General features: G+C 37.4%; 1 protein-coding gene across 3 annotated transcripts in view; it reads right to left on the bottom strand.

Annotated features, from left to right (window-relative positions):
- The window catches only part of N (neurogenic locus Notch protein), a 149,047-nt gene that overhangs the window by 4,433 nt on the left and 117,656 nt on the right, over positions 1–26,958 (bottom strand). Inside the window, exons 6-30 of one of the 3 annotated variants that reach the window (XM_076132973.1) lie at positions 26,331–26,524; positions 25,755–25,910; positions 25,182–25,364; positions 15,415–15,529; positions 14,909–15,030; positions 14,304–14,471; positions 13,604–13,742; positions 12,629–12,781; positions 11,948–12,054; positions 11,378–11,491; positions 10,659–10,815; positions 9,586–9,818; positions 9,088–9,233; positions 8,544–8,692; positions 7,948–8,097; positions 7,261–7,400; positions 4,760–6,972; positions 4,247–4,458; positions 3,682–3,882; positions 3,114–3,282; positions 2,514–2,718; positions 1,865–2,021; positions 1,471–1,582; positions 1,038–1,151; positions 496–625 (exon numbers count right to left, since the gene is read on the bottom strand). In XM_076132973.1, coding sequence (XP_075989088.1) covers positions 496–625; positions 1,038–1,151; positions 1,471–1,582; positions 1,865–2,021; positions 2,514–2,718; positions 3,114–3,282; positions 3,682–3,882; positions 4,247–4,458; positions 4,760–6,972; positions 7,261–7,400; positions 7,948–8,097; positions 8,544–8,692; positions 9,088–9,233; positions 9,586–9,818; positions 10,659–10,815; positions 11,378–11,491; positions 11,948–12,054; positions 12,629–12,781; positions 13,604–13,742; positions 14,304–14,471; positions 14,909–15,030; positions 15,415–15,529; positions 25,182–25,364; positions 25,755–25,910; positions 26,331–26,524 — 5,939 coding nt within the window. The remainder of the gene's footprint in view (positions 1–495; positions 626–1,037; positions 1,152–1,470; positions 1,583–1,864; positions 2,022–2,513; positions 2,719–3,113; positions 3,283–3,681; positions 3,883–4,246; positions 4,459–4,759; positions 6,973–7,260; positions 7,401–7,947; positions 8,098–8,543; positions 8,693–9,087; positions 9,234–9,585; positions 9,819–10,658; positions 10,816–11,377; positions 11,492–11,947; positions 12,055–12,628; positions 12,782–13,603; positions 13,743–14,303; positions 14,472–14,908; positions 15,031–15,414; positions 15,530–25,181; positions 25,365–25,754; positions 25,911–26,330; positions 26,525–26,958) is intronic. The other 2 variants (XM_076132980.1, XM_076132987.1) reach the window with 2 other exon arrangements.

The raw sequence follows: 26,958 nt of genomic DNA, 5'->3' as shown, positions 1-26,958 counted from the left end.
TTCCATTGTAAAGTTTTAAGACTCAGGTATCAAACCTTAACCTAGACGTATTAAAGTCACATGCACTTTTATTTTTCTTATTTCTTTTATTTTTTCTTTTTCTTAATTAAACTTCTATTAACACCTAATACAAAGTGTTATTAGATATAGTGTGACTGTTATTACTAAAATTAACTAAGGGCGTAAGATACTCGTAGCAAAAATTTTTGGAATTGATTTCCACGGGAGCGTATCAACAAGTAATTACTACACATAAAAGATTCATTGGATAGTGTCCTTCTATAGCAGATGATGAATTATAAGTAATGTGTTGTTATTAGGTACATTGTGACTGTAATTTCCAAAATTAAGTAAGGGCAGTAAGATACTCGTAGCAAATATTTTTGGAATTGATTTCCACGCGAGCGAAACAGCAAGAGCAAATGCTACTCATAGAAGATTCATTGGACAGACTTTATCTATAGCAGGTGATAAGTAGTATATAAAATAACTTACCTATATAAGCATGCGGCGACGTGGTGTGGTTGCTGTGCGTGGGCGAGTGGTTGGAGTAGGGCGGCGACAGAGAGGACAGGCCGCCGCCGAACGACTGCTGCAGCGCCGCGCCCGTCTGTGGGATGTGCCACTACTCATGTTCAATTGTGTCCAATTTTACATACATTAAGTTCTTTTACAAAGGTGTATTTGCATTATAACAAGAGAGTATAATTTTTGATAGAAAGTGGGTATATTCTAACAAGTTTAAAACATTTTTGGATTGTCTATTGTATAACTGACTCGATGACATATTAATCCTCAGTGTTTTCGGAATGAATGATTTAAGATTGTGTTTTTTTTCTTGTAACTATCAATACGTTAAAAAAATCAATACGTTTAAAATTTTGAACCCAGAGCAGAAGTTCAGTATCGAAAGTTCATAATCGCGTAAAAATCTCTCCCCAATAGATGTGAGGACTTGTGAAGAGATGAAGTAAGAGATAGATAGGTGGAATATAGGTACATAGGGTGTGCAGTGTGTAGTATGTAGTGTGTAATACCTTGACGCAGTCCTCATAGCTGGGCGGCTGCTTGTGCTGCACGCGCGGCTCCAGCACGAACTGCGCCATGGCGTTCGAGTACAGCGACGTCGCGTCGTACGGCGACGGCAAGTCCTGACGAACAACACCACATTAAAACATGTTCCAAATTTATCTCCATATACTTTAAGACACATAAATTACTGTCCAATCTCATGCTTATATTGCTATCCAATTTTATGCTTTGTTTAAGCATCTTGGGTAACGGTTAAATAGCTTGAAATTCATGCACATTATCCAAATTTAGAGTATTCCTAATTACGTTTCTTTCCTGTCTCTAAAGTCTTACATTCAGAACAATTTATGTTGGAATTTTGAACCGTTAGAGACGCTTTCTAAATATAAAGAGACTAGCAAAACTGAAGAATATTGCTGTATCAATGAGTGAACTTACCTGTAAATTTTGTAGCGGAGATTCAACAGGGCTGAGGCTTGAGCCGAGGCTCTCCACACTCTGTGGCACTTCTTGTGCCACTTTCTTATTCGTCTTTTTTACACTCGCTTTCCTGTTACACAAAACAAAACATTTATAAATCTTAACGCTTTATAATATCAAGAAAATCGTGTTTACTAGGAGGTATTTTGTTACCTACAAACAAATATTTTCACTTAAGCATATAACGAAAGTAGAAAACTGGATGCGTTATATCATGTACAGACAGCAAAATGTTGTTAAATATTTTCTGAATTTTAAATTTCTACAATCTACACACTTTATCAAGCATGTTGAATATTTACATTCTGCATTAAGACTCTTTATACAAACATAGAAAATTAGTGTAACTGACCGTCTAATCTGCGTAGTTTGCAAGTTATTGTTGTCGTAGGGCTGGTCCTGCGGGCTGTCGGGGCCGGCCTTGGCGCGCGCCTTCTTCGGCTTGCCCTTCGCAGCCGTGCTGATCACCGTGGGCTGGCTGATCAACTGCGGGTGCGGGTTTGGTGATGCTGGAGAGAGAAAGAGACAAATTAGAGTTGTTATTCAAATCATAGGGCAATTAACTAAACTAGAAAATATAAGTAATTAAGATGTTAGTGTATATTTTTGGGCTTATTGGGCACGAGTATATTATTTACTTGCAATATTGTAGTTTGGCATATTTCCACGTGGATTTTGAAAAAGGGAATTAGAAATACAGGCCAAGCTATCTTTTGGGTCACTGTGCAAAGCCATACACTACTTAGCTGTATGTTTAAAACAGATACTTCCTTTTGGTGGTTAATATGCTGCAGTGACCGTTTGAAATTTATAATATGAAAAAAAAAACAAATTCAATCCAAATTTATTTTAATTCAAAATCTAATAAATTGAAATAGTCAATATATTGTATTTTTTGCCCGTTTCGAAAAAGCTGGTAATAAATCTAAGAACAATAGGTATTTGTAAGCCCAAAAGGAGTTCTGGGCTATAACGATAGAGATCTTTGATAATAAACTTACGCATAAGATGATGATGCTGCGGCGGGTGTCTTGGACAGTGGTCGTCGAGCAGCCGCACGATATCGTCGTGCATTCGCTCCTGCGCCACGTCCCGCGGCAGGCGGTCCATGTGGTCCGTGATCTCGCGGTTGGCGAGCGCGTCGAGGAGAGCACGGCACGCGCCGAAAGACCCTTCACGCGCGCCTAGGAATAGTGGCGTTTCGTCCTGTGAAGAAATAGGTAGAATTTGGAATGAATCAATGATAATTGCAGGATAACGATATTTTGCGGCACTAAATAGTAGGAAAATTAAGCACTAAAAGAAATAACGTTTAAAGTCCTTTTAAATAAATTCTATAATATAGACGCTGTTGAAATTTCTATACTTTGAGTCACTCCTGTGCGCGGAAAATTCCTGTTACTACGAGCTGGCTAAAATAACAGCTTTGAAAATTTACGGGGATTAACGTAACTGGTGCGATATCAAACGCTACATGTGATAAAACATGATATGTACATGATTTGGGAATAGGGCTGGCTATGAATATTATTGCTATGGTATAATGGGATTAAATTGGTATAATTTAATATATTTTTTTGTTCATATAATTATTCCCTCACCTTATCATCCTGCGCGTCTCTATTAGCGCCGTGAGCTAGCAGTACGTTAACCGCATCAATATTGTTGACGGCGGCGGCCCAGTGCAGCGCCGTCTTGCCGCTGTTGTCCGCCGCGTTGATATCCGCGTCCGCGTTGATAAGGTCCTCCACCATGCCTTCTATGGCTAGCCTGTGAGCAAATAGATTTAAGCATTAGAAAATGAAAAATTAAGCTTTGTTAGGTAAAACAACATTTACCGAATTCTTAACTAGTTCTATGAGGTATCAAGATGCTTTGACATCAAAATAGGTAAAATTTGCCGAATATTTTTGGATTTTTGAGTTCTTCTCCTTGTTCATTCCTTACACAATGAGTGTTTAGATACGCACACAGAAACATCTTGAAATAATTTCAAAGAACTATCGCTCACATAACATGTAACGTGTCAATTGTCGACGCATATTTTTCATAAACTTAACTATAAAGTCAGTTTGGAACCACTTAATTTTGGACATACACTATACATCCTAATCGTGGCGTTATTGTGATAATACCATCAAAAATTGGTCTTTTGAAAAGCTTCCTTACCTAGCAGCCAATATAAGCGGTGTAGTCCCATCATGCATCCTCGCATTAAGGTTGGTAGCTCTGTTCCTCAGTAGTATCTGGAAGACTCCCATGGCGTCAGCAGCAACGGCGGCGTGCAACGGCGTGCGGCCCGTGTTGTCCTGAGAGTTGGCGTCCGCGCCCGCGTCTAAGAGGCGCTTGGCGGCGTCCGCGCGGGCGTATCTGTGGGGGAATGTAGTGTTAGATATTGTGGTAGACAGTAATATTGTATTATGTAAATATTAAGATTTATAAGGTTTGTAAGTAAATCATAAACAGATAAGGTAGCATTAGGTTATTTGCACACAAAACTGAAAGCTGGCACTTTATAGTCCTCTAGTGGGGACGAAGATAGTATTGTATTTTATCTTTAAAAAAAGGGTCAGTCACGACGACCAGGGTGAACAAATTGCAATACAGCGGTAGAGAAATCAAAAGTAGAATGACAATAAATTCTATTAAAATGTTCAATTGTATAACAACTGTTCTATTCTTCTAAATACATTCTGGCTTAATACAAAATTAAAAAACACTACTAATATCTTACCTGGCCGCTAAATGCAAGCTAGTCTCCCCAGTCTTATCCATAGCGGCATTGAGCTGCGCTCCTTGCGCCACGAGGTCAGCGATGATATGTGCCGTCTGTTCGTCCTCGGCGTCAGACCCCGCGTCCAGCCCGCCGCCGCGGACGGCAGCTACCATCAGTGGCGTCATTCCGAGCGGACCGCGAGCGTCGACTTCTACGCCGTGACTGTCGTGCTGTGGAGGGAAAATAGAGTTATTAAACGTGTGATTTGATGTTTTAAGTAGCTTATTTACAGCTATTATGTTTACTAATAAGAACAAAACTTGATAAATTTGTTTGGGACGGAAAATATTGCTTTCACTTGGAATCAAACCAGGTGTTTGATCTTTACAGGAATGTTAAAGCCATCAGGTAATAACAACCTGAAAGGCACCTTAGCGAGATACTATTCCGAATATTCCTCGAAGAATACTCGAACGTTAATGTACGCAATATCAGTACAAATAATAAAAGTAGGTAAGTTACAATACTCACAATAGCCGGTGGCGTCATCATGCTCGGCGGTACTCTGATATCAGCCGCATCCAGATGTTGTTGTGTCCATACCCTCGAGTCATGCCCAGCTTCCTCATAGTCCGTGATAGCCGTGTGGTCTGACGCGTAACCCCCTGGCGCGCCGTTCGCGTCTCCCGGACCTCTCGCCCGCTTCGCCCTCGGAGGAGCTGACCCATCATCGTCCTCATCAGACCAATGATGAGGAGGCCCCATATGACCACCATTGATATCAACGTCAATACAACCAATCGATCCCTTGTTCAAATTCCTCATTTCCTGTCCATCCGGCACTCGACGACGAGAATGCCGTCTCGTCGAAGAATTATTCCGAATGAAACCTTCAGGGAACCATGTTATACCGGCCGCGCGTTTTCTCTGCGCTGTTACTAACACACCTATTAATAAACCAGCTAATAATACCAGTATAACTCCAATGAATACATATTTAGAGTTGGTTGCTATATCGTCGATTTCAGGCGGGCTCATCCCTTGAATCTGCATGATTGGGAAGTCAGGAGATAAGGAATGCTTTGACGCTGTGGCCGCCAAGAACTCAGCAGCCTCTTTAGCGGTGAAGAAACATTCAGACTCCGACGTCGTACATTTTCTATTATCAATTTCTAAATAAACTTGCACTCCCGACTGTCCCTTTTCTTTCACCAAATCATTGCCTAAATGGTCCTTCTTTATCACTACAGTTGTTCGTAGCGTATGTCCTAGATCTCTTAGGAAAGCTACTGAGTTTTCTTTGAACGTCCTCATGTCCATAAGCAGTGTTACTGACATGACTCCTTCTGCTAGATGTGGTGGTTCGTTCTCGCAATCCAGACCGTCCCAGTTACATTCCGCGTTGTTACATCCGTAGTCACAGTGGCCGTTTGCGTAATGTTTCTGACAATACGCGTCGTAGATCGGGTTGCAACGTTGTAAAGACTTTTGACAGTCCCTACCGTCGAACAAGCAAGCTTGTGTGTTGCATACTTCATTACATTCACCATCCATGAACACTTCCCAGCATTTGATCGGAGCGGTACAGTTTGCCCAAGGGTTAATGCCTAATGTGCAGTCATTGCCGTCAAAATCGCAAGCGTAAGTATTACATTCCTCATCGCAATGATGATCTCCGCGCTTTTCTTTACAGCCTTTCTTCACACACTGTTCGCGTTGGAATGCCAGATCTAATTCTTCGAAGGTCAAGCTAGGGTTTTTAGAACTGAATCCTCCATTGACAGGGCTTCCGTAGCCGCCTCTGGAATGAGGATCGTGGATATCACAGCTCTTACCCGTCCATTGTCTTGGGCAATAACATAAGTAATCTCCAGGCTTATCAATGCATCTAGCTTCAGGATGTTTGCAAGGGTTGCTGAGACACTCATTCATTGAATCAATCTCACAATTAACTCCAGATAGACCTGATGGACAGTCACACACATATCCTCCTATTTCCGACGTGTGACAGTATCCACCGTTCTGACACGGGTTCGAATCGCACGCATAGCCTGAATACTCGCAGTTTTTGCCGTAATACCCGTCGCTGCAAAGACACTTGTGTCCGCCTTGGATAGCAGTAGCAGCTTTGCAAACTCCGCCGTTTTGACAAGGCGAATTCGCGCAGAAGTTGACTTTGGCATCGCAGTGTCTTCCCATGTATCCAAGCTTGCAGTTACAGTGGTAATCGTTGACGAGTTGCACGCAATCTTGAGTGCCGGGTATAGAGCAAGGGTTTGAAAGACACTCATTGATATCTCCTTCACACCGTGGTCCGACGAATCCTGGTGGACACTTGCACTCAAAACCACCAACTTTATCAATACAAGTTCCATTATTATGACAAGCATCTTGCATACAATCGTTGACATTTATCTCACAAATCTTGCCAAGAGTTCCGAAAGGACAAGAACAAGAGAAGTTGTTGATCAAATCGTGGCAAGTACCTCCATTCTGGCAAGGGTTTGGCAAGCAGTCATTTACGTTTAGTTCACAATTTTGTCCTTGGAAACCTTTAGCGCACTGACACTGGTAGGTTCCTACTAAGTCTTTGCAGACTGCTCCGTTTTGACAAGGGGCGGAGTCACACTCGTTGATTTCCTTCTGACAGTATGAGCCGGTGTAGCCGTCTAAGCAGTGGCAGCGATGGGAGTTGCCGATGTCTTCGCATGATCCGTTGTTGCATAGTTGTTTTAGTTTTACACCTGTGATCAAGAAAATGTTGGTTTAGTTAACTTTCAACGCAAAATTCTACTTAAGATTGTATCAACAATAGAATCAGTGACTTTTAAAACTTTAAAACGTTTCCTTTAGTGTGACAATGGTGAGGTGTGGCATTTATTTTTCGGCATTAATACTGAAGTAAAGAATATAACATAAAGTTTTTGTCTTTACCAAAGAAGGTACCTTTTTGCATTTCTTATAGTCGGGTAAAACAGTACTTATTTCTCAATTTAACTGTACAATTAAGTAGCTAAGTGATTTTTTCTTACCTTTCCTAATGGCAGCGTCATTGCAGGAGACCATCTCGACATCGCACAGTTTCCCGGACCAGCCCGGCGCGCACGTGCACGTGTACTGCGGGCCCTTCTGCGAACACGTCGCGCCGTTCTCGCACGGGTTCACTTCACACCTGAGTAAAGAAAATGTTCGTTAGTTGTTTGTTGTGTATGCTATTTGGTAAATGTTTTTTTTACCACAAATCTTTCTGATAACCTTACATCGTCGCAATTGAAGCAGACATTAGACAAGAAATATTATTAGGTATATTTACATTGCTCTTCATCTTTTCTAGATCTTATTTTGTCTTAAGGTTGTAAATAACTTATTATGTGCCAGCTCAAAAGAGTACTTGGAGTATCTAAGAAGAATTTTACTAATAAACTTTACTTTTTTTTCAGACTAATTGCACTAATATTTAAACTAATGTAAAGTATTATCGAGAAAAGATGGTACGGCTGTGCCGCTTTTTTTTGCTCGACTTGCGGGGGCACTACCGTGCCCCCAGATACGACTTTAATAACAGTCTCTTATAATAACACCCATTTCAATTTCTTAGTAAGTCAAGTCTTTTCAAAAATGTGAGAGGGATTAGCCTTAGAGTCGACGACACTTATCAATATCAATTATTGACTCTATTCCTTCAAAAACTGTTTCAAAAGCACAATTTTCGTACTCACCAGTTAACATATCCCTCGCAATGTTTCCCCATGTATCCGTACGGACAGTGGCAGGTGTAATACGTGATGTGATCGTGACACGTCGCGCCGTTGTCGCAGGGAGAACTGTCGCACATGTTGATACGGAACTGACAGTTTGAGCCCGTGTACCTGGGAAAGAGAGTATGGGATTAAGGTGTGCTTTAAAATAATATAAGTTCATACAAATATGTAAGATTTTACGTAATTTTTTGACCTACGTCGGGTATAATATGTAAAAACTAGCAAGTAGTAAAGAATATAACAAAATTGTAAACTATAATAAAGACTATTTTATGTTATTTGGATGTCCAAAATAAAGAGAACACACAGCGTTAATAAACTGATGATGTTTAGTAGCAAAGTAACAATAAAATGATCTTCCATTTATTTCTAAGAACTGGGCAAAATTAATTGTTTGAACAATAGCTCCTGCATTTATTTATGCTCACAAATGACGCCCTTTTTAACAAAAGAAAACATTAGCATGAATTGTAAAGAATATATAAAAGACATATTTCAACAACAACTGTGATTATAGTTGATACGATTAGCTGATATGATAAGATGATACTAACCCGGGCGCACACGAACAGTTATAAGAGTTGACCCCATCGATGCAGGTGCCTCCGTTCATGCAGCTTGACTCTGTGCAGTCTTCGTCGTTCGTCTGACAGTTGATGCCCGAAAAACCCAGCGGACACGTGCACGTATACGATGCCACGTACTGTAACAAAAAACAAATTAAATTAAGATCAATAGAAAGAACATTATGTTAATTAAAATGTACGGTTATTGTAGCTACAAATAGCTCTAAAATTATAGTTAAAGACACTAAAACATGACTTTTGTAAGTAATATAAAATTAAGCTATGTTAAAAGTCTTTTCGAATAGCATGACTTTGAAGCTTAACAAAAACCGACTAGGTATTTGAAACGACTTAGGTATATAAGTACATATACTACATATATCATTATATTGCAAAAGTTTTCGAGCAGAAGACTATCTTCCTGCACATTATATTACGTGTCGCGATGTTTATATACAAAAATACCGGACACATTAATCTAAACAAACACACATAATGATTAGCTATGTTAAATAATTATAATGAATGATACCTGGTTGCAAGTAGCGCCGTTCATGCAAGGTCGTGACTGACACTCGTCGATGTCCACCTTACAGTCCTTGCCTTCGAACCCGCTTGCGCACACGCAGTTGTAGTCACCTATACTGTCCAAACACGTCGCACCGTTTTGACATGGATCTGAAAGATAAATAGTTTTATTGTAAAACTGTATCAAAGAAAATCTAGTTAAAATACTTTAGTTAATTTTGTATTGAGCAATAATATCTTGACAAATAGACGCATGTTCATATTCAGGCCTTCGATTATTGTTATATTTGCGTGATAATTACTTTTATTTTATTACAAAATAAAGCTTGTACAGTCTTATAATACAGTTTACTGAGAATTCAATGGTAGATTAATAGAGTGACTAATTAATGTTTTAATTAACTCCCAAATCTGTGCCGTTACAAATATTTACGAAAGAAAAAAAATTGCTCAATATTCAACCTAACTTTGGGCCCCCAAACTTATTATATTAAATACTTACAAGAAGCACAATCATCCGTATTAATCGCACAATCCTTGCCCTCATATCCTCGAGCACACAGACACGCGTACGATCCTTCAGTGTTAATGCACGTGGCCTCATTGTGACAGGGCGCGGTCACGGCGCACTCGTCCACGTCCCGTTCGCACAGCGCGCCCGTCCATCCCACGGGACACTGGCACGTGAACTCCGCGTACGATGCTTCGGCTACGCAACGACCGCCGTGACGACATCTAAGGGAAAAGATGGGGTTAAATAATTTTGATATTAAAAAGGTTCATTACTTAAGGAAAGTTACATACATATATCACATTTATGACCAAAGGTGTAGGCAGAGGCGTATAAAATACACCCGCGCTACGCCATTTACAATGTTAATAGGAAGGCGAGACTACAGCCATACCATACCGGGCTCGTTACTTAGAGGTATATCGAGAATAATCTAATAAATGAGAATAAGCTCATTAGCACTTTGTCCGACCTGGGAATTCAACCCGGAAGTTTGTGATCAGCACATACATAACTAAAAGGCCTGGAATAAAACCTTCATCACTTGCAAGAGAGGCAAATACGTAGACTTCTTGGCTATCATTACCCAAGAAAGAAATAAGTAGATACAAATTGCACCTCCGTAATTGCAACACTATGATTCAATAGAGCTGTATGTAGAATTGTAGAATCATGCGACACATTGCCTTAACATGGCTCGACATGGTGTCCAACCCAAGATCATATCGATCATACCAATAGGTGACAAGTAGATATCATCCAAATACTCCTATGTACAGTCAGACAAGGTTAAATAAACATATTCGTAACTAGCTGACCCGCGCAACTTCGCTTGCGTCACATAAGAGAGAACGGGTCAACATTTTCCCCGTTTTTGTAAGATTTATTATTGCTACTCTGCTGCTATTGGTCGTAGCGTGACGATATAGCCTTCCTCGATAAATTGATTATCTAACATTGAAAGAATTTTTCAAATCGGAACAGTAGTTCCTGAGATTAGCGCGTTCAAACAAACAAACTCTTCAGCTTTATAATATTAGTATAGATATACAAGTGATACTCACTGGTTAGGCGTGCAGGGGTCGAGCGTGTTCTCGCAGTTCCGGCCCGAGTGCGGCGGCGCGCACACGCAGCGGTACCCGTTGACGAGGTCGATGCAGGAGCCGCCGTGCAGGCACGGGTTGCCCGCGCAGTCGTCGATGTTCGTTTCACAGTTCACGCCTAGATAACATTCAAAATTGTTTATATTTCGCACAAAATACATCGTAGATATAAGTATACGAGAGTTTATTCTGTCTATAATTAATATATTAAACTTTTCCGTTTCTGAGTAGATGATGAACAACGCACAGCCGTAACTATTGAGCGTAGAAAGTTGAAATTTGCTATAAAATTTCCTAAGAAAGTGTATAGGAGTGCTAGAGAGAATTAATGGGAATTCCCCCTCGAAGGATATGTTCACGCGGGCGAAATACTAATCTGAATATATAAACAAGCCGCTTAGAAGGCGAAAAGATATAAGAAATATTAGCACGGAGTGCGGGTGATGAACGAAATAACGCAATCGTTGTTACGTTCGTCATTTAAACTCTTACTTATGAACCAGATAATTTGTGGAAATAATTAAGTAATTTAATCAATTGACTAAACTACCACGTTACAGAACATTTGCATTAAAGCCATAACAGAAACGTCTAAGGTTTGTATGTCAATAAAAGTACTCATATTTCTGTACTACTTTGAGAAAGAATAAATACATAAAGAATTACCACTAGTAACTTACCAGTGAATCCCAGTACACAGTCGCACTTGTAAGCGTTGAGCCTGTCATGGCAAGTCCCGCCGTGTTGGCAAGGATTTGAGCTGCATTCGTCTATATCTCGCTCACAACGTTGACCTAGAACATAAGACGTTCATTAATGAAGTGCTTTAGGTAATACCATGCTTGGGATACTCGTGATTTCTCATAAGTATAATAGTAAGTACGGGATTGTTTAAAGACAGGTCAAATTCTGTAAGGCGATTTTCGACAGTCGGAATTATGGACTGGCAAGCATTTGACATTTAAAATGTGTTTACTGCAACAATAGTTCCTACGGCTAAAGGCAAAATTTCCCGATAACTAGCCGGTTTTTATTAGTCGATAGTGGTAGAGAATAGCGTTACTGATCAATTTGTATACAAGATAATAATATCTCAATAGTCGATGGCAGGAAATCACCTAACTGATTAAACAAAGTTATTTGTAAGTGCTTTGAGAATATCTGAAACTCAGCCTAACAAAGCTAAAAATGACTCAGAAAAAATATAACCATGGCTTAATATAACTAGTTGAAGTTAACGATATTCTTACCTCCGTATCCCGGTAGACAATGGCAGATGAACTGGTTGACTCCGTCCTCGCAGGAGCCTCCGTTGATACACGGGTTCGTTTCACACTCGTTCACGTCCGATAGACATCTGTGGAACAATATCTTTATTAATACTATAGTTTATAATAAGAAGGTACTTAAGTCTCAGCTTTGGAGTGCAATGTTTCAGCACCGCTTTTAATTTATATGACGTCATTTTATAAGTAATGACTGTCAGAATTTCTTTGTTGAATGTTCGTGCCTGTTGTTACAAATATTTTTAACAGAATCAATTAGCATTTTACTTATTAAGGCTGCATTTTTTCATTTTCTGTTTGTAAAAGCTCTAATTTATTTTTTATACATAATATTCAAGTAAATAGCAGCGTAGTTTGAGCAGTCCAGACACACAGGTAGTAAATTTATATGAGTTGAATTTACACACTCACATCACGCCTGTTATACACCCAGGCAGTAGGCATAGGTGTATAAAATTCACCCGCGTTTCGTCATTAACAACTTTAGTCACATATAATAAAGGGCGAGCATTTGCCACACACCAGGCACTAGAATTCTCCACCAAACCAAAATGCATATTATCTGGTCTTAATTGTAAGTTTCTAATATAAAATTTGAAAAGTAGTATAGAAAAACCAATCGATGTCCCTAACTACCATCCGTACCTAGCATCATAATACCCTCTAGGGCATTCACACCGGAAACCGTTGATCCTGTCAATGCACTTGCCGCCGTTCGCGCACGGGTTCGACAAGCACTCGTTGATGTTTGTCTCGCAGTGCTGGCCCGTGAACCCTGGGATGCACTCGCAAGTGTACCTGTAGATAAAGATAGTTTAGTATGGTTTGATCACGTATACGTAGAAGAAAATTACGTGCAAGGATATGTGCATGTTGTCATAATACATAATATTATAAAAATGAAAAGCAATGTAAAATAAACGTGCATTTGAGGGTAGTTGATTATATTTTCTACTATGATTTGAAATATATTAACGGACTATGGTGTCCGAAAGTTTTGGTAATTTAGAGTATTTTTGTTCGAAATGGTGTTTTGAAAAGTAGGTATATACAATCGGAACTTACATATAGTAAACCAACAGTATTTTAGATAATGTTGAATTGAAAATTAGAAAAAATACGTGGTTTAAGGAATCTTGGGTCTAATTTCGGATCTATTATACACAAGGCAAGAAACAGGCAGCGAAGCAGTAAACAATCAACAATCAAAGTCAAGTAATTTTTGGGAAAATAAATAAATTCTATTGAAAACCATGCTAAATATACGTGAAGAGTGAAACTTACTCAAAAGGATAATTGCTGCGTGTAATGAAAATAAATAGAGCGTGAGTTAAATATAATAATAAATTGTACACAAATAAAATAACATTATATAGCGCAAAAAGTGAAGATTATAGGCACAAAAGTAATTTACATAAGCATTAGGGAATGATAAAAAATCCTTTCAAATTCAAAAACATGAAAGTTCGTTTGTGCATCTTTCACGTTGAACCTGCCGATGAAATTTGGCGAAGTGATAGATAGTATCACGGGACAGTAATGTGCCTACTTTCTGCAGAGCCATAGGCATAAGCTACTAATCGCATAAAACAAGAACTACAGCACAAAGTTACTTCTTACCTATTAATTCCATCGATGCACGTGGCTCCGTTCCTGCAAGGATTGGAGTAGCATTCGTTGACGTTGATCTCACAGTTGCGGCCCGATGTGCCTGGTTTGCAGCGGCACTGATAGCCGCCTATCAGGTCTTCACAATGACCTGGAGAACAGATATATTTAGAATATGGCTCAAATATATTGAGTTAAGTAATGTAGTACAGTAAGTACATATAAAGTAAGACAGTTTGTTAGTAAATTTAATTCTACCTCTATTTAGTTTTAATATAACAAGAATCAGACGTAAGATATTTGCCATTGGTAATGTTTTCATGAAATAAGCGCATCACTGACATTACTGGGCAAGATTCCCTGCTTCAAGCCAAGGTACTCTCGTTTAAACAGGCAAATATGCATACGGACACAGAATAGTTAGTTTCTTTGACGAAAGATAAACAGCAGTGTTAGCATATCTACTATTATGTGGCATCTCTGCGGCTACACCATCAAAGCCTCTATCAACTTGGAATGTCATCTGACGGTCTAACTCCCAGTTTCTGAGTACATTTAACTGTAGTTTATCTATACAAAAGCATATTTTTTTATTTAAATTTAAACGCTATTGAATAGATAAACTACCGCTAAATGTACCTCAGAAACCTACAGGTACAGGTTAGTCTTTCAGTCTTTAACATTAATAAAGTACATGATGTTAGGTACTGACCTCCAAACTGGCACGGATTAGACTCGCACTCATTGATCTGCGTCTGACAGACTCTGCCGGTGTACCCGGGGTGACAGTTGCAAGTAAAGCTGTTGTCCCCGTCGATGCACTCCCCGCGGTGACACGGCGCTGATAGACAGTCGTTGATGTTCGTCTCGCAGGACAACCCTGGGGAGAAGGTGTTAAGTTTTAGTAACTGGTTGGTAGAAACTATTGCGTCGTTTAAGATAAAAGGACATAGTAAAGAAGGTATAGAGTTTTAGTAGCTGGTTGGTAAGAACTATTGGGAGTCGTTAAGTTTCAGATTTGAGGACACAGATAGCTGCGTACTTAGATGTATCTTTCTACTCCTACAAAGAAAGCCAAAATACAGTTCCGATCATTCTCCTTTACTGTTTTTGCTATAGAATATCTACTATGTCAATCCTGACGGACATAAATTTTTCGCTAATATTCTATACTAAATGTCAACGCAAATAATAATATTTACTTTTACATCACTCTGGAGCGCTTTCAAATCATAGTTTGATTTGAATCATCTTCGCATCATGAACCTTTTGATCTACATTTTTTCATTTATTAGTAAATAATATAACTGTACGTACCAGTATACCCTGGCGGGCACACGCAGGTATACCCCGCGATAGAGTCGTGACACACGCCACCGTTCCGACACGGACTCGACGCACAGTCGTCTATGTTCACTTGACAACGGGCACCCGTAAACCTGGAAGAAGAAAGGAGATGATTAAAATCTAGAACATGTTTTATAACATTATTACTATGATGTTTTTAAAGTGTTTGTTTTGGTATTATAGAGTTAGGGGACTATTCATTTCTGTCCGGAAAAGACCAGACCCTTGGACCTAATACGTAACTTAGAGACCCGATGTCTCACGTAGATAGTATAACTAAATGACAGCATAAAAAAAACTGTGACCTTGAACTAAACATTTAAAATCAGCATCTCTCATTTAAATCAGTTTTTGCTGTTCTAACTACGCGAAAGAACTTAGATAATGTATATGTATGTATATATGTCAAAAAATATGAATAATAAACAAAAAATAATGAATTAGAGATGGAATTATATTAGTACAGTGACACTTACCCAACAACACAAGTACACCTAAACGCGTTGATCATATCATGGCAGACTCCTCCGTTCAGGCAGGGGTTATTCGCGCACTCGTCGATCTCCACCTCGCATTGCGTTCCAGTAAAACCTGAAGAAAGAACACAAAAACAATTAGCACAATATAATAATTATCGCAATAAGAATATAGAGGTATAAGGGTATCTACTATTTCGTCCAAATGAGTGTCCATGTTATTGCACGGAAGCTTATGCGATGTGTCCACTAGATGGCAGCACATGACTAAGAACAAACATTTGACCAAAACTGAAAACTCTTTACAGAAATATCTATACTTTATTGATAATTAAAAGTCTTACGTAGCAACAAATAGCAAATAAATCATTTATAATAGTCAACATTTTAGACGCCACATAAGTACAAAAAGAAAAACAACGTTTTCAATCAATAAGACTATAAAACGTTCTATAATTACAAGTAATAAACAATTAATTTTCCGCAGTAAATCTTTACAAGCCTTTTGTTATACTGTGAGGTCGTAAAACGAAGAGTAACTAAAATTGCGTTGTCCTTAACTCCCATAAACTTGTTAAAACCTCAAAAGAAGCTATAAACAATACTGCTGACCTATTTATTGGCAATAGTTCGCGACAAAGTAATAATTTTCTTCGTAAAATATAGGCCTTAAATTCGCAAACTCGTAAAAGTTTAAGTTACAATGTAGAAGACATTTTGTTCTTCAATGTCAGTTGTTTATTTATTTTCTGTAAAGCTTTTGCTTTTGTTTTCTATAATAATATGTGATTTTTCGTTTGTACACAAAATACTCTTGTTGTTTTACAGGGATATGTCAAAATTTGTGGATAATTAACTACATTTATACGCATAAAGCTGAAAATAAAATTCTAGCTCCTGGTGAGAAAGGATTTTTTTTCAGTCTTGCTGATTACCTATATACTAAAATGACGAGCAAACTGGCAAGTATTGACAAGAGCTTGTAGAAAAGGAATGATTTAAAGTCTTACAAAAATATTAACCCCCGGTTTCAGAGGTACACTTAACGGTAGTTTATCTATTCAATAGAGTTTAAACTCATATAAAAAAACGCTATAGAATAGATAAACTACCGCTAAATGTGCTCAGAAACCGGGGGTAAGACATACAGACACCTATTGAAAAACTATTGAAACAAGGTCCTAAGAAATAATCTCTAAGACTGCTTGACCAAGAATATTTCTCACAGTCCGAACCCTTTTAACCAGTCCAGAATGTATCTAGTACGACTATAAACTAACAAGTACTTTATTGTTAGATTAACATCAAATTACTTGCACAATAGTACTCAATCAGCGACACTTGAATAAGAACAGACAGATTTTATACCCATAGACCAGTCTACAGGAATGCTAATTGACGTCAATGTTCCCGACTCATCAAAACCGTACCAGCACACACTATATACAAAAAACTACTATATTACATAAGCCATAGAGCATAAATTTGAGTGTTGTAATTTCGGGTTGAGCAGGTACTGGACCTTTGATATAAAAGTTTGAAAATAAACTGTGAAATAATGAAATAAGGTTGCTTTTTGAATGTTAATTTGTAATGCCCGAGGCAGGACAATCTAGCTTCGACCAGTATCGAGTGTGCCCTTTTAAAGATACAATATTATCTGCACACATATGGCTTTTATCACACAGTCATAAGGTTGATTTTCCCTTGCTTTTTTAGGATTTTTCGTGGTAATGTCTTAAGAAAATCACTATCCAGCCAAATTGGGAATGTGGTTCTGCATCGCAAAAAATGGAAAATAATAAGTTGAATAATCCTTATTTGTATTGGATTAAAGTTCAATCTACTTAACGGCTTGGCCCTTTTACGTAAATATAATGACCATATCAAGTGCTGTAGAATTTCCTACGAGTGTCATATAAGTCGAAATAAATAAAAACGTGACCACAATTAGGTAGATTTACAAGCAATAAAACGCATTAAGCGAGACTAGAGGTTTTTTAATAAGCAATTTTAATCTGGTTTGACTTGTAACGTATTTGCTATGACTGCGCTTTCGTGCTACCGGTATCTTTTAGAACAAGTAAAATTCAAGTATTTTAAACTATCTTACGAATTAGTATAGCAAAACCTGAACAACAACGCCCTTTCTTTCATATAATGAAGAAAAACAAGTCTATCATCTTCATAACCAAATATGATACGTACGGTAATTATATTTTATTTTATAAGTAAACAAGGGGATTATTTTATTGTAAGGTTCCTAAACAGATAAAAAGGTTACAGGAAGAGGTGACATTACCCACACTCTTCGACCTGAAGCAACTTGATACCTAACAGAAGATTAACTATGAATGGAAAAGCTTTTACTAATTATTCAATGAGAAATACAATTCGCACCTCCGCTCAAATAGTGTTGTAACTCAAAAAAAAATATTTTTTAAGTTATGGCCCGAAAAGCAAAAAAAATAGGCAGGAGCAACTTTAAACCCATTTTACTCGACAATTTGTTTTTTGGACTTATGACGCTATTTGAGCGGAGGTGCGAATTCATTGAAAACTATAGTTTGTTTACATTTTGAAAGTCAGAAAATTCTTTCGAATTTATGGAAACAATTTTGATCGTCACCCTGACGTAGGTATTTAGTGACAATTTGATATTAAGATATTAGATTTAGTTAAATTTGGTTTTTATTACACAATATAGGATATCAAGCAATTGGGAAAAACGAGTTTTATAAGTTTTAAACGCATCGCAAGTTTCATTTTGTTCGATTCATCAAAATAGTGGACGTGAACATTACTTTCAGCGATGGAAAGACCTTTCTTGATCTTATTAAGGTTTTCGGGAGCTACTATCAAATCGACGTAAGCAAGTTTCCTTTCTTAACTGTGTCTTTAGAAGTTCATACTTACAAATTCTCTATACCTGCTTATAATAAACTCGTACAAGAGTCAGTGGGCACCGGTACAATTTAAGGCTATTCTATATAATATAATATTACGCAAGCGTGCTCCATGGTGTTTGAGAGACATGGCCTATTGAACGTTTGTGGTTGGCGCATGGGAGGGATGCCCCGCCTAGTCGTGGTCACTATATGGCGCAAGAAGTGAGGTTAAAGCGATTTTAATACACATTGATTGATTATAATGTGACGTGTAATATAGGTGATTAATGTTATTTTCTAGATCAAAGGAAATAAGTAATATTTTAGTTTATCTTTTTGTCGTACGCTTAATTTTATCTTTCAACTACTACATTTAGAACTTAGATTAACTGTTTTAAGCAAAAAATAATGTCGTTATGTCCAGCGAAAATTTTTATCATAATTGGAAAAAACACTAAGACTGATTCAATTATTACACAACAATCAAAAAGGCTTAAAAAACAAAAAGCGTCTTCACGTACTGTGCTTATATTAAACTTTAAACTACTATTAATCTTCATCTAACTAAAGGCTATAAACTAGATCACATTTAGACCTAGTTTATGCACTAAATGTCTAAATATATCCCGTTTAATCTATAATAAGCTCTTAGCAAGGTCTTCCATGGCTTGTACCGTTCGCTCACCGTCACGATTTCGGATCACAAACCACAATGAGTATGTATCGTGCATGCTAATGCTGACTTTATTCGCATATATGAATGCTTAATACAAAGTTTTTAAATACATATGACCAGCTGGTAAATGCTTGAAATATGTCCCACTTGGGGAATACCGTAGTTATGTGGGAATTTTGTATAATGGATCGTTTGGTAGATGCTTCGCGACTTAGTAACAGCTTTGCCACTCATACGCATATCATCATAGATGAAAAGGCTATATAGTTACAATATGACTAAGGGCATAACAATGCGATAAGACTTAACATAAAAGTCTTTGCTGTGGTATTTATTCTGAAAACTTTTGTATCCTAAGTTCCTTGCTAGCTCTTCTCATAAGGCTCTACCCCTTTCCGAGCTAATGATAGATTCAGTAATTGTAACGACTATCATAATTGTCAACATTTGACGTAAATTAATATTTATTTTATCTATATGAAAAATACGAAAGTCTGTATGTAATATGATAAAGAACCCCTAAGGACAACGGTGTCGTGAACATTTCAAGGTACACACACCTTCAACTTTGACATTGACATTTAACACCAAAATAAACCCTTTTACATAACTGTGATAGTACTATAGTTAAATATATAAGGAAAATCGAACACATACCTATGACACAGTTCTAGTCAAAATGACAGTAACTTCAATCAATATTCTAGTACGCATAGCTTTTAAATTATATTACTGCAATGAGCAATCCTTTCCTCATACAGTGATGACCGACTGTCTCAGCAATGTGACAGTTTGTAAATAAATTGCTTACTTTGTAACAGAAATAAGTATATAATACGTAGTTATAAAGCTACTAGATTGACTTACAAGATTCCGCACTATTCCGTAGACATGAAATTTGAGAAAATAAAGAAATATTTTTGACAAATAAAGTATCTTTTATCTGAAAACGGTTTTTCAGCTATCTCCATGTTAAATTTCATGAATATCGGTTCAGCAATTTAGCTACAAAGACGTAATATGCAGACAAACTTACTAATCTATAATATTTAGTATAGATAGCGTGGATTTCTAAGTAGTTTTCAGTAAAAACTACATTAGATTTGAAGAGAATTATGATTAATTTATAGCTGTTTTGTAGACACTCGAGTGATGGATGTGGGTAATTTCCTGAAGATTGAATGGTTTGGTAAAAACTAAGGTGTAAGACTGATTTATTACTTATGTAATTCGTGATGAGAAAACTTGTCATTATGAAATTATCTTATTTCCTACACCAGTAGTCTAAGCCAGCTTTTTCCCGCCATATAAATAAAAAAGAAGAAAACGTTCGTTTCTTTTGCACTTTTTACAGCCCGCCCCGGCTTTACCAGGCTTAAAAGTAGTTTTATATAAAACCTTACCAAATTTTACATTTATAAATGAAAACTTTCCTCGGTAATCTATGAGTGAAAACAGCATGAAATACTATTAGCAGATTTCCAGTTTAAAGCGAACAGAATAACAGACTCCGCTAAGGTACATTCAGTTCATAACATGCTGTGATAGTTAAGGTAGTAAATTTGTTATCAAATAACGGCTATTTACGGCATGATTTTTACTTTTGCATGAGACTAGAGAAATATTAATTCAATAATTGCCTAGCTCTATTTAAAACAACTTAATTATAACTGTTATAGCCCTTTACATTATTAGAAGCACGCAGAACGTTACTAAAACTCATAAAAAGGGTCTATCCAACGGTCGCCATTTAATATACAGTTGAAGGACCTAAGGGCACGTTTATAAAGGTGTATAAAAAGAACGTAATGCCGTCATACAGTGCAGGCATGCCCTTATAGGTAGTTGCGTGACAAGAACTGAGTCAGCCGCTGAACCGCTTGTAAGCTGGACTATGACAACTTTATTGTTTAAAATACGATATTTTAACTGCTTTTTGGAAAATGTTGAATTATTTTTAAGGAGCCTAAAAAGGAGTTTATAGCGTCTGTAACTCTTTTTATTCTGTCCTATTTTGGGTGGTTTACTTTCTTTTTCAAAATATAATTATACAACTATCTTTAGCCTGTATTCGACGTTTAGTCTATCAATAATTTATTTGAATCCAAAATAGGGATGGTGTTTCAAATATGGCGTAAAAAACTTAGGATGAAAGTATAGTATATCCTCTTCTCAAAAACAAATACGAAGCTAAAGTTTATACATATAAGAAGGGAATAGGGAAGCCGACAAACAAACAACTTTAAAACGTACTCCGTTACTAGTAAATTACACTACAATCAACCTTCCATACACAGACATACAACCCTTCCAAATTACGTAAGCAACTTCATAGAACAAACTATAATATCACAAATGACATTTACATTTGAGTGTATTATAACCGGGAGTACAACCCGACCGAATAAAAAAGGTATCTTATGACATAGCTATAGTACTCTTAACATGACGTTTTAAATTGTGGTGTGTTATAACCAGGAGTGGTTCCACTGGAGTGGTTTCCCTCGCGTCATTGCGTTTGTGACATGTTTCAACATGTTGTGCACACCTGACATCAGTTTTGAGTTTAATGGACTGTCTTATCAAGGTCTGGGGAGCTTTTGACTTAAGAAAATAACTGTACAAACGGGAATGTGTTTTGTGGCTAGGAATTTATTTTACTTGCTATATGAATAGTATAATAATGGAATGAATGTGAGGCAGTCCTGTTTTTTTAAGTTAAATAGATAATCTCTTCTTCTTTAGATTTTTTAGAAGATCAGTTTAAATAACAATTTAGCATGTGGTAGTCGATATGTCATGCAATCTTCCGCCTTTTTGGAAACTTTTAAGCTACAGAGCTTTATCGTCTTAAAATAGTTTATTTCAGACATTTCAATGACGTTTCTCTACAATACCTTAGGATCTAAATTGGTCCAGAAAGCAGCAATATCTAGCGCAAACATGTTACACAATATAGGACCATGTTCCCCAAAAAGAAACTCTATCTATCTCGGCTCGTTCATAAAATGACATAAACACTATCTAAACAGTTCATAAAATGACATTAACTCCTACACAATGCATAAAAGTACAACAAGACTTAAACATTATATAATTTTCTTCAAGTAGGGTAAATAGGATGTCATCCGTGCAATTTTCATAACGGGTTCCCATAACGGTGGAGTAATCTATCAAGGGACACCTTAGTTGCCTACGACGACTGGCTACGAGTTAAAGTTGCATTCCTGTTATTGTTTTGCTTTATTACTTTTGCTTGTGTTAAACCTTGTGAGGAATGTTGAATAAAACTTGTTTATTAAGTTAATAGTACATCTGAATAAACAATTTATAGTTTCTGATAAATATTTATTTTATGAAATCTACTATGTTACTGGTTTCAGCGCCGAGTTTCCTGTCGCCGTTTTCGTAAAATCTTAAGCTAGGTTAATTTAATTTATCATTTTAACCATCGTCGTTTCATCTTAACTACAGTCACACTATTACTTTATTAAAAGCTTTTGCCCATGGCGACCATTTCGACTACTAATCAAGTGCGCTAATTTTATTAGAAAATTCATATTATGTTTTTTATATTTTTGAATAAGCCGTTGCAGTTGCATTGTTAAATAATTAATTAATAAATTCTGCAACTACAAATCTATTACTTAGATCTAAAATGTTTAGCTAAATATTTCTTTGTCCGTTTACCTCGTAGTACACGAAATGTCGTAAGAACTTGGAGAAATAAGACACTGTTCGATAAAGCAGGTACTTATAATATTTATGCCGACGCGAATCTTTTGCACCATCTGTTGCGGCATAGTTCGAAGGGTATCAGCTGATCTCTGTCAGTGTCACTTTTAATAAGGGTGAGAAATTAATGTGGATATTGGGAACTTATTAGTCATGTAACCGTTTAAGGCTGTTTTGCGCAGGAACGCAAAATATTGGAGCTGTGACGAAGTGACTAGTAAAAAGCGCAAAAGTTTCTTTAAAATTCTATCGGATTATTGCATTGGCCAAGTCTAATCCCACTCTTTTTCAGAAAACGGACTGCCTAAGAGTAGGCATAAATGTTTTAGTACTTTACGGTTTCTTGAAAATTTCAGTTATTACTATTTATTTTTCAGAAAAAACAACAGTTCGTTATTATACTCCTGATTGTAAAAGGCTTTTTGTAATTGTAAGGCAGTTAAAATAATTTCAAGTCTTCTTGATATGTCTAACCATTTTTCTAAGTATGCTAAGCACTAATTAATATACAGCATCATTCAGCATTTCTACCATGTGTAACGATTTGTAACCAAAAGCCTGTTATTTAGCAGCAATAAGCAGATTAGCAGTAGTAGTTAAAACGTGTGTTGATTACGTTAACTGTCGCGTTGATAGTGCAACGTTTCCGCGATCGACACAATGCGCGGGCGCCGCTCTCATCGCCATGGGAATCGGGTCCCGAGTAGGGCTGCCACGCGGCACTACGTAAACTTGAAGTTAAACACGCAAATATTACGTCACTGAGTGACCCAAATAATGCTCTTGTGTCGTTGAGACTTTTACAAACATACAAACAACGGACACAATGATCGCACAAATAATTGTTCCATGTGGGAATCGAACCTACGACTTCCCGACGCAAAGGTACCGGCGTGGCGAATTCAACAAAAAAGAATTCAAAAGTCTTTTAAGATTTGATTTGAGACTATTGTAAAAATTACTCTTGATCTTAAGTCGTTGAAATATATGAAATTTGTGCCTATGCTAAATAATAAAAACTAAATATAAAATGTTGTTTTTTTTTCGTTGTAGGCATTATTTTCTTAGGAGTGAAAACATACTAGCAATTCTAAACCAGTTCAAATAAAAGTCAGTGCAGGATACACGCGTTTGCGTGCACGCATCGGACTTGACGGCTCAAATTATATACCTAGCCGATAAAGATTGACTGGCTACAAGGGCTTAAGCCAAAGCATAAGTCTTTAGACTTAGAGCTTAGCACTCAATACATTTTGTTCCGACTATCTTTGGCTTTTTTCAAGTATTAGTTATAAGAAGATTATAACAAGTGTGTATTTTTTATGCAGTTTTTATATTTACATATTTTTTCCCGTGGTGATAGCCGAGTGGTATAAGTTGGCACCTCCCACGCAAGTGGTCGCAGGTTCGAACCCAAGGCAACACACCAATGACTTTTCGAAGTTATGTGTGTATTAGAAATAATTGTCACATGCTCCAACGGTGAAGGAAAACATCGTGAGGAAACCTTGCATGCCTAAAATTTGTTTAATACATTTATTGCGGGCATTCAAAGTCCCCGACCCGCACTTGGCCAGCGTGGTGGACTCAAGGCCTAAACCCTCCCTCGTTACGGGAGGAGACCCTTGCCCAGCAGTGGGACAGTAATGGGTTAAATTTAATTTTTTTCCCGAAAATTAAATTTTTTTATTGTGCCTTCTCTCTGTGATTGATGTATTTTTGTGATTAAAAGGTATTCAAAAATAACTTTTTATAATTGACTACCTACTGCCATGGGAAAAGAGTTGGACTATATGTATGTTTGTAACTGCCACGAAAATACAGTATTAAAATGTGAGAGGCAACCCTAAAGACTATCTCTATCACCCTTCTCTATGTAATAGGAATTAATGATAATCATCAAGCGGTCGTCAAGCAGATTGTTACCTAGCAGGAGTCTAGAGAAATCGTTCCGTTCAACTTTAATTCAATGGTTTGCTGCTAGCTATATGTAGTGTAGTATAGGAGTTTAGATAATTCCATTGTAATGCTATAAAATTTGCATGGTTTTCTTTAATGTCATTCAGAGATTTTCAATTTGGCTATGTGTTTAATAATGAGACAGTTCGCGGCGAGCCAAATGCCACCCGTGCGGAAACATTAAGTCAAAAGTAAGATAAATAAACTTTGTCATGTTTCCTTGAGTAATAATACTTAGTCGAAAAGTACTATTAAACCCATTATACTACATGTCTTTGTAGCTCATTTCATTAAAAAAAAAAACAAGTAGGTACCGAAAAATACAGGTGGATAGGATACGCAGAGACCTAAGATTGCCAAATGCTAAGATCCACAAGAACTTCTTTTGCTATTTCTACACTCACACATTTTACCATTCAGCACCGCCGGCAGCACTACGCTGATCTATTTAAAGAACATCACCGCTATGATAAGATGGATAATAAATCCCAAAACAAAATTTTACTTACCAGGCATGCATACACATCGGAAGGTGCCAGGGTCATCGAGGCAGGAGCCGTCGTTCCTGCAGGGGTGGCTCTCGCACTCGTTCACGTTGGTCTCGCAGCGAGGGCCGGTGAAGCCCACTGAACAGTTGCACCTGAACGAGCCGGGAGTGTTCACGCAAATACCGTCGTGTTCGCATGGTGACCCTAGGGAGGTGAAAAATTTAGGTTGAATTTTGTATCTCTATTTTTATGCCTATTTTTATTTGTTATACCTTTTTTGTTTTCTTCGTTGACTCCCAAAAGCAAAGAATCATCTTAACGATGGAACTTTTAGAATAATAACAAACTTATCACTGAGTGAGTACCTACCCAGGCCCAAAAAGTGTATTAAAATTTGTGGAGTAGAAAAAGTGTCTGTGTGGGAATTGAACCCACAATCCTTGCTAGCATTGGAGAATCAATTAATATTATTGCGCCTTGGACAACCATAAGAGAAATGCTGAGAAAAAAATGGTATTTCCTTTCATCTTGATACAATAAGAAACTATTAATTACAATTAGTTATTAGTATCAAAGCCATTAGCAAGTACTAACCCTGTTCACACTCGTTGATATCTTCAGAGCAGTCAAGCCCCTTGTAGCCGGATGCGCAGGAGCACGTGTACGAGCCGTTGATGGGACTCGTGTCGCAGATCGCGTCCGCGTGACACGGGTTTGATGTACAGGCGTCGTCGAGGTGGCAGAGCAAACCTAGTGGAAGAAGAATAGTTAGTAAAAGAAGTAGAGACACAGTAAAGTATCGAAATAAAAGAATCTGTACCGAAAGAATAAAGGTCCCTAGGTAACTCATATCTGATACTTGAGATATGGAACTATATTTAATGAAATTCAATAAAATGTTTTTGCTATTAAAAGAACAGACAATCACTAGCGTTTCTAACGCTTATGTCTGGTTTCTGAGGCACATTTAGCAGTAGTTTACATACTTAAACTGTCATATTTATATGAGCTTAAACGGTATTGAACAGATAAAAAAACGCTTAATGTACTTCAGAAACCGGAGGTTAGTGTTGTTCAAATTCAAACTTTAAATTTAATATCATGCCAGATAATTTGTATCCAAAAAACATGGTATTAGTTTTTTAAACTAACTTGTTTATGATATCTTACCAGTTTTCCCCGGCGTACACTTGCAATAGAAAGCCCCAACCCTGTCAATACACGTGGCGCCGTTGAAGCAAGCTGCGCCGGCGCAGTCGTCGATGTTCACCGAACACTCCGAGCCCGTCCATCCGTTGACACAGATGCAGGAGAACCCGCCCACCGAGTTGGTGCATGTTGCTCCGTTCTGACATACTGAAGGCCTGCAAGAGAAATGTAAGGGTTAATATTGTTGATAGTTTTATGATTTAAAACACTGAATGTAGGTTTTAAAACTATCTTAGACATAAAAACAGACATCAAAACAGGTTGAAAGGTTACTTTTTTTTAAGTTGGTCATAAAAGTTAGTTTGAGAGACCAATGAGAAGATCCGAGACCACATTGAGAGGACTAAATTATTAGGTATCTACACTTAATGATACCATACAAATTTTAACCACAATTATTGAAGTAATAAACAAATGTATTTAATTCTTAATCGCATATACAGTCATCCAAAGGTTTACGACCAAAAAACAGTGCCTCAAAGGACAAAATAATATACATCACAAACCGAAAATATGCAATTAGCAAAAAATAATGGCACAAAAACTGCACCCAGTGCAAATACCCATGAAAAACTTAAAAACAAAGAAT

Source organism: Anticarsia gemmatalis, chromosome 2 (genome assembly GCF_050436995.1).
Source record: "Anticarsia gemmatalis isolate Benzon Research Colony breed Stoneville strain chromosome 2, ilAntGemm2 primary, whole genome shotgun sequence".
Lineage (NCBI taxonomy): Eukaryota > Metazoa > Arthropoda > Insecta > Lepidoptera > Erebidae > Anticarsia > Anticarsia gemmatalis.
The sequence above is the reverse complement of the archived record's forward strand: the minus strand, read 5'-3'. Positions and strand labels throughout refer to the sequence as shown.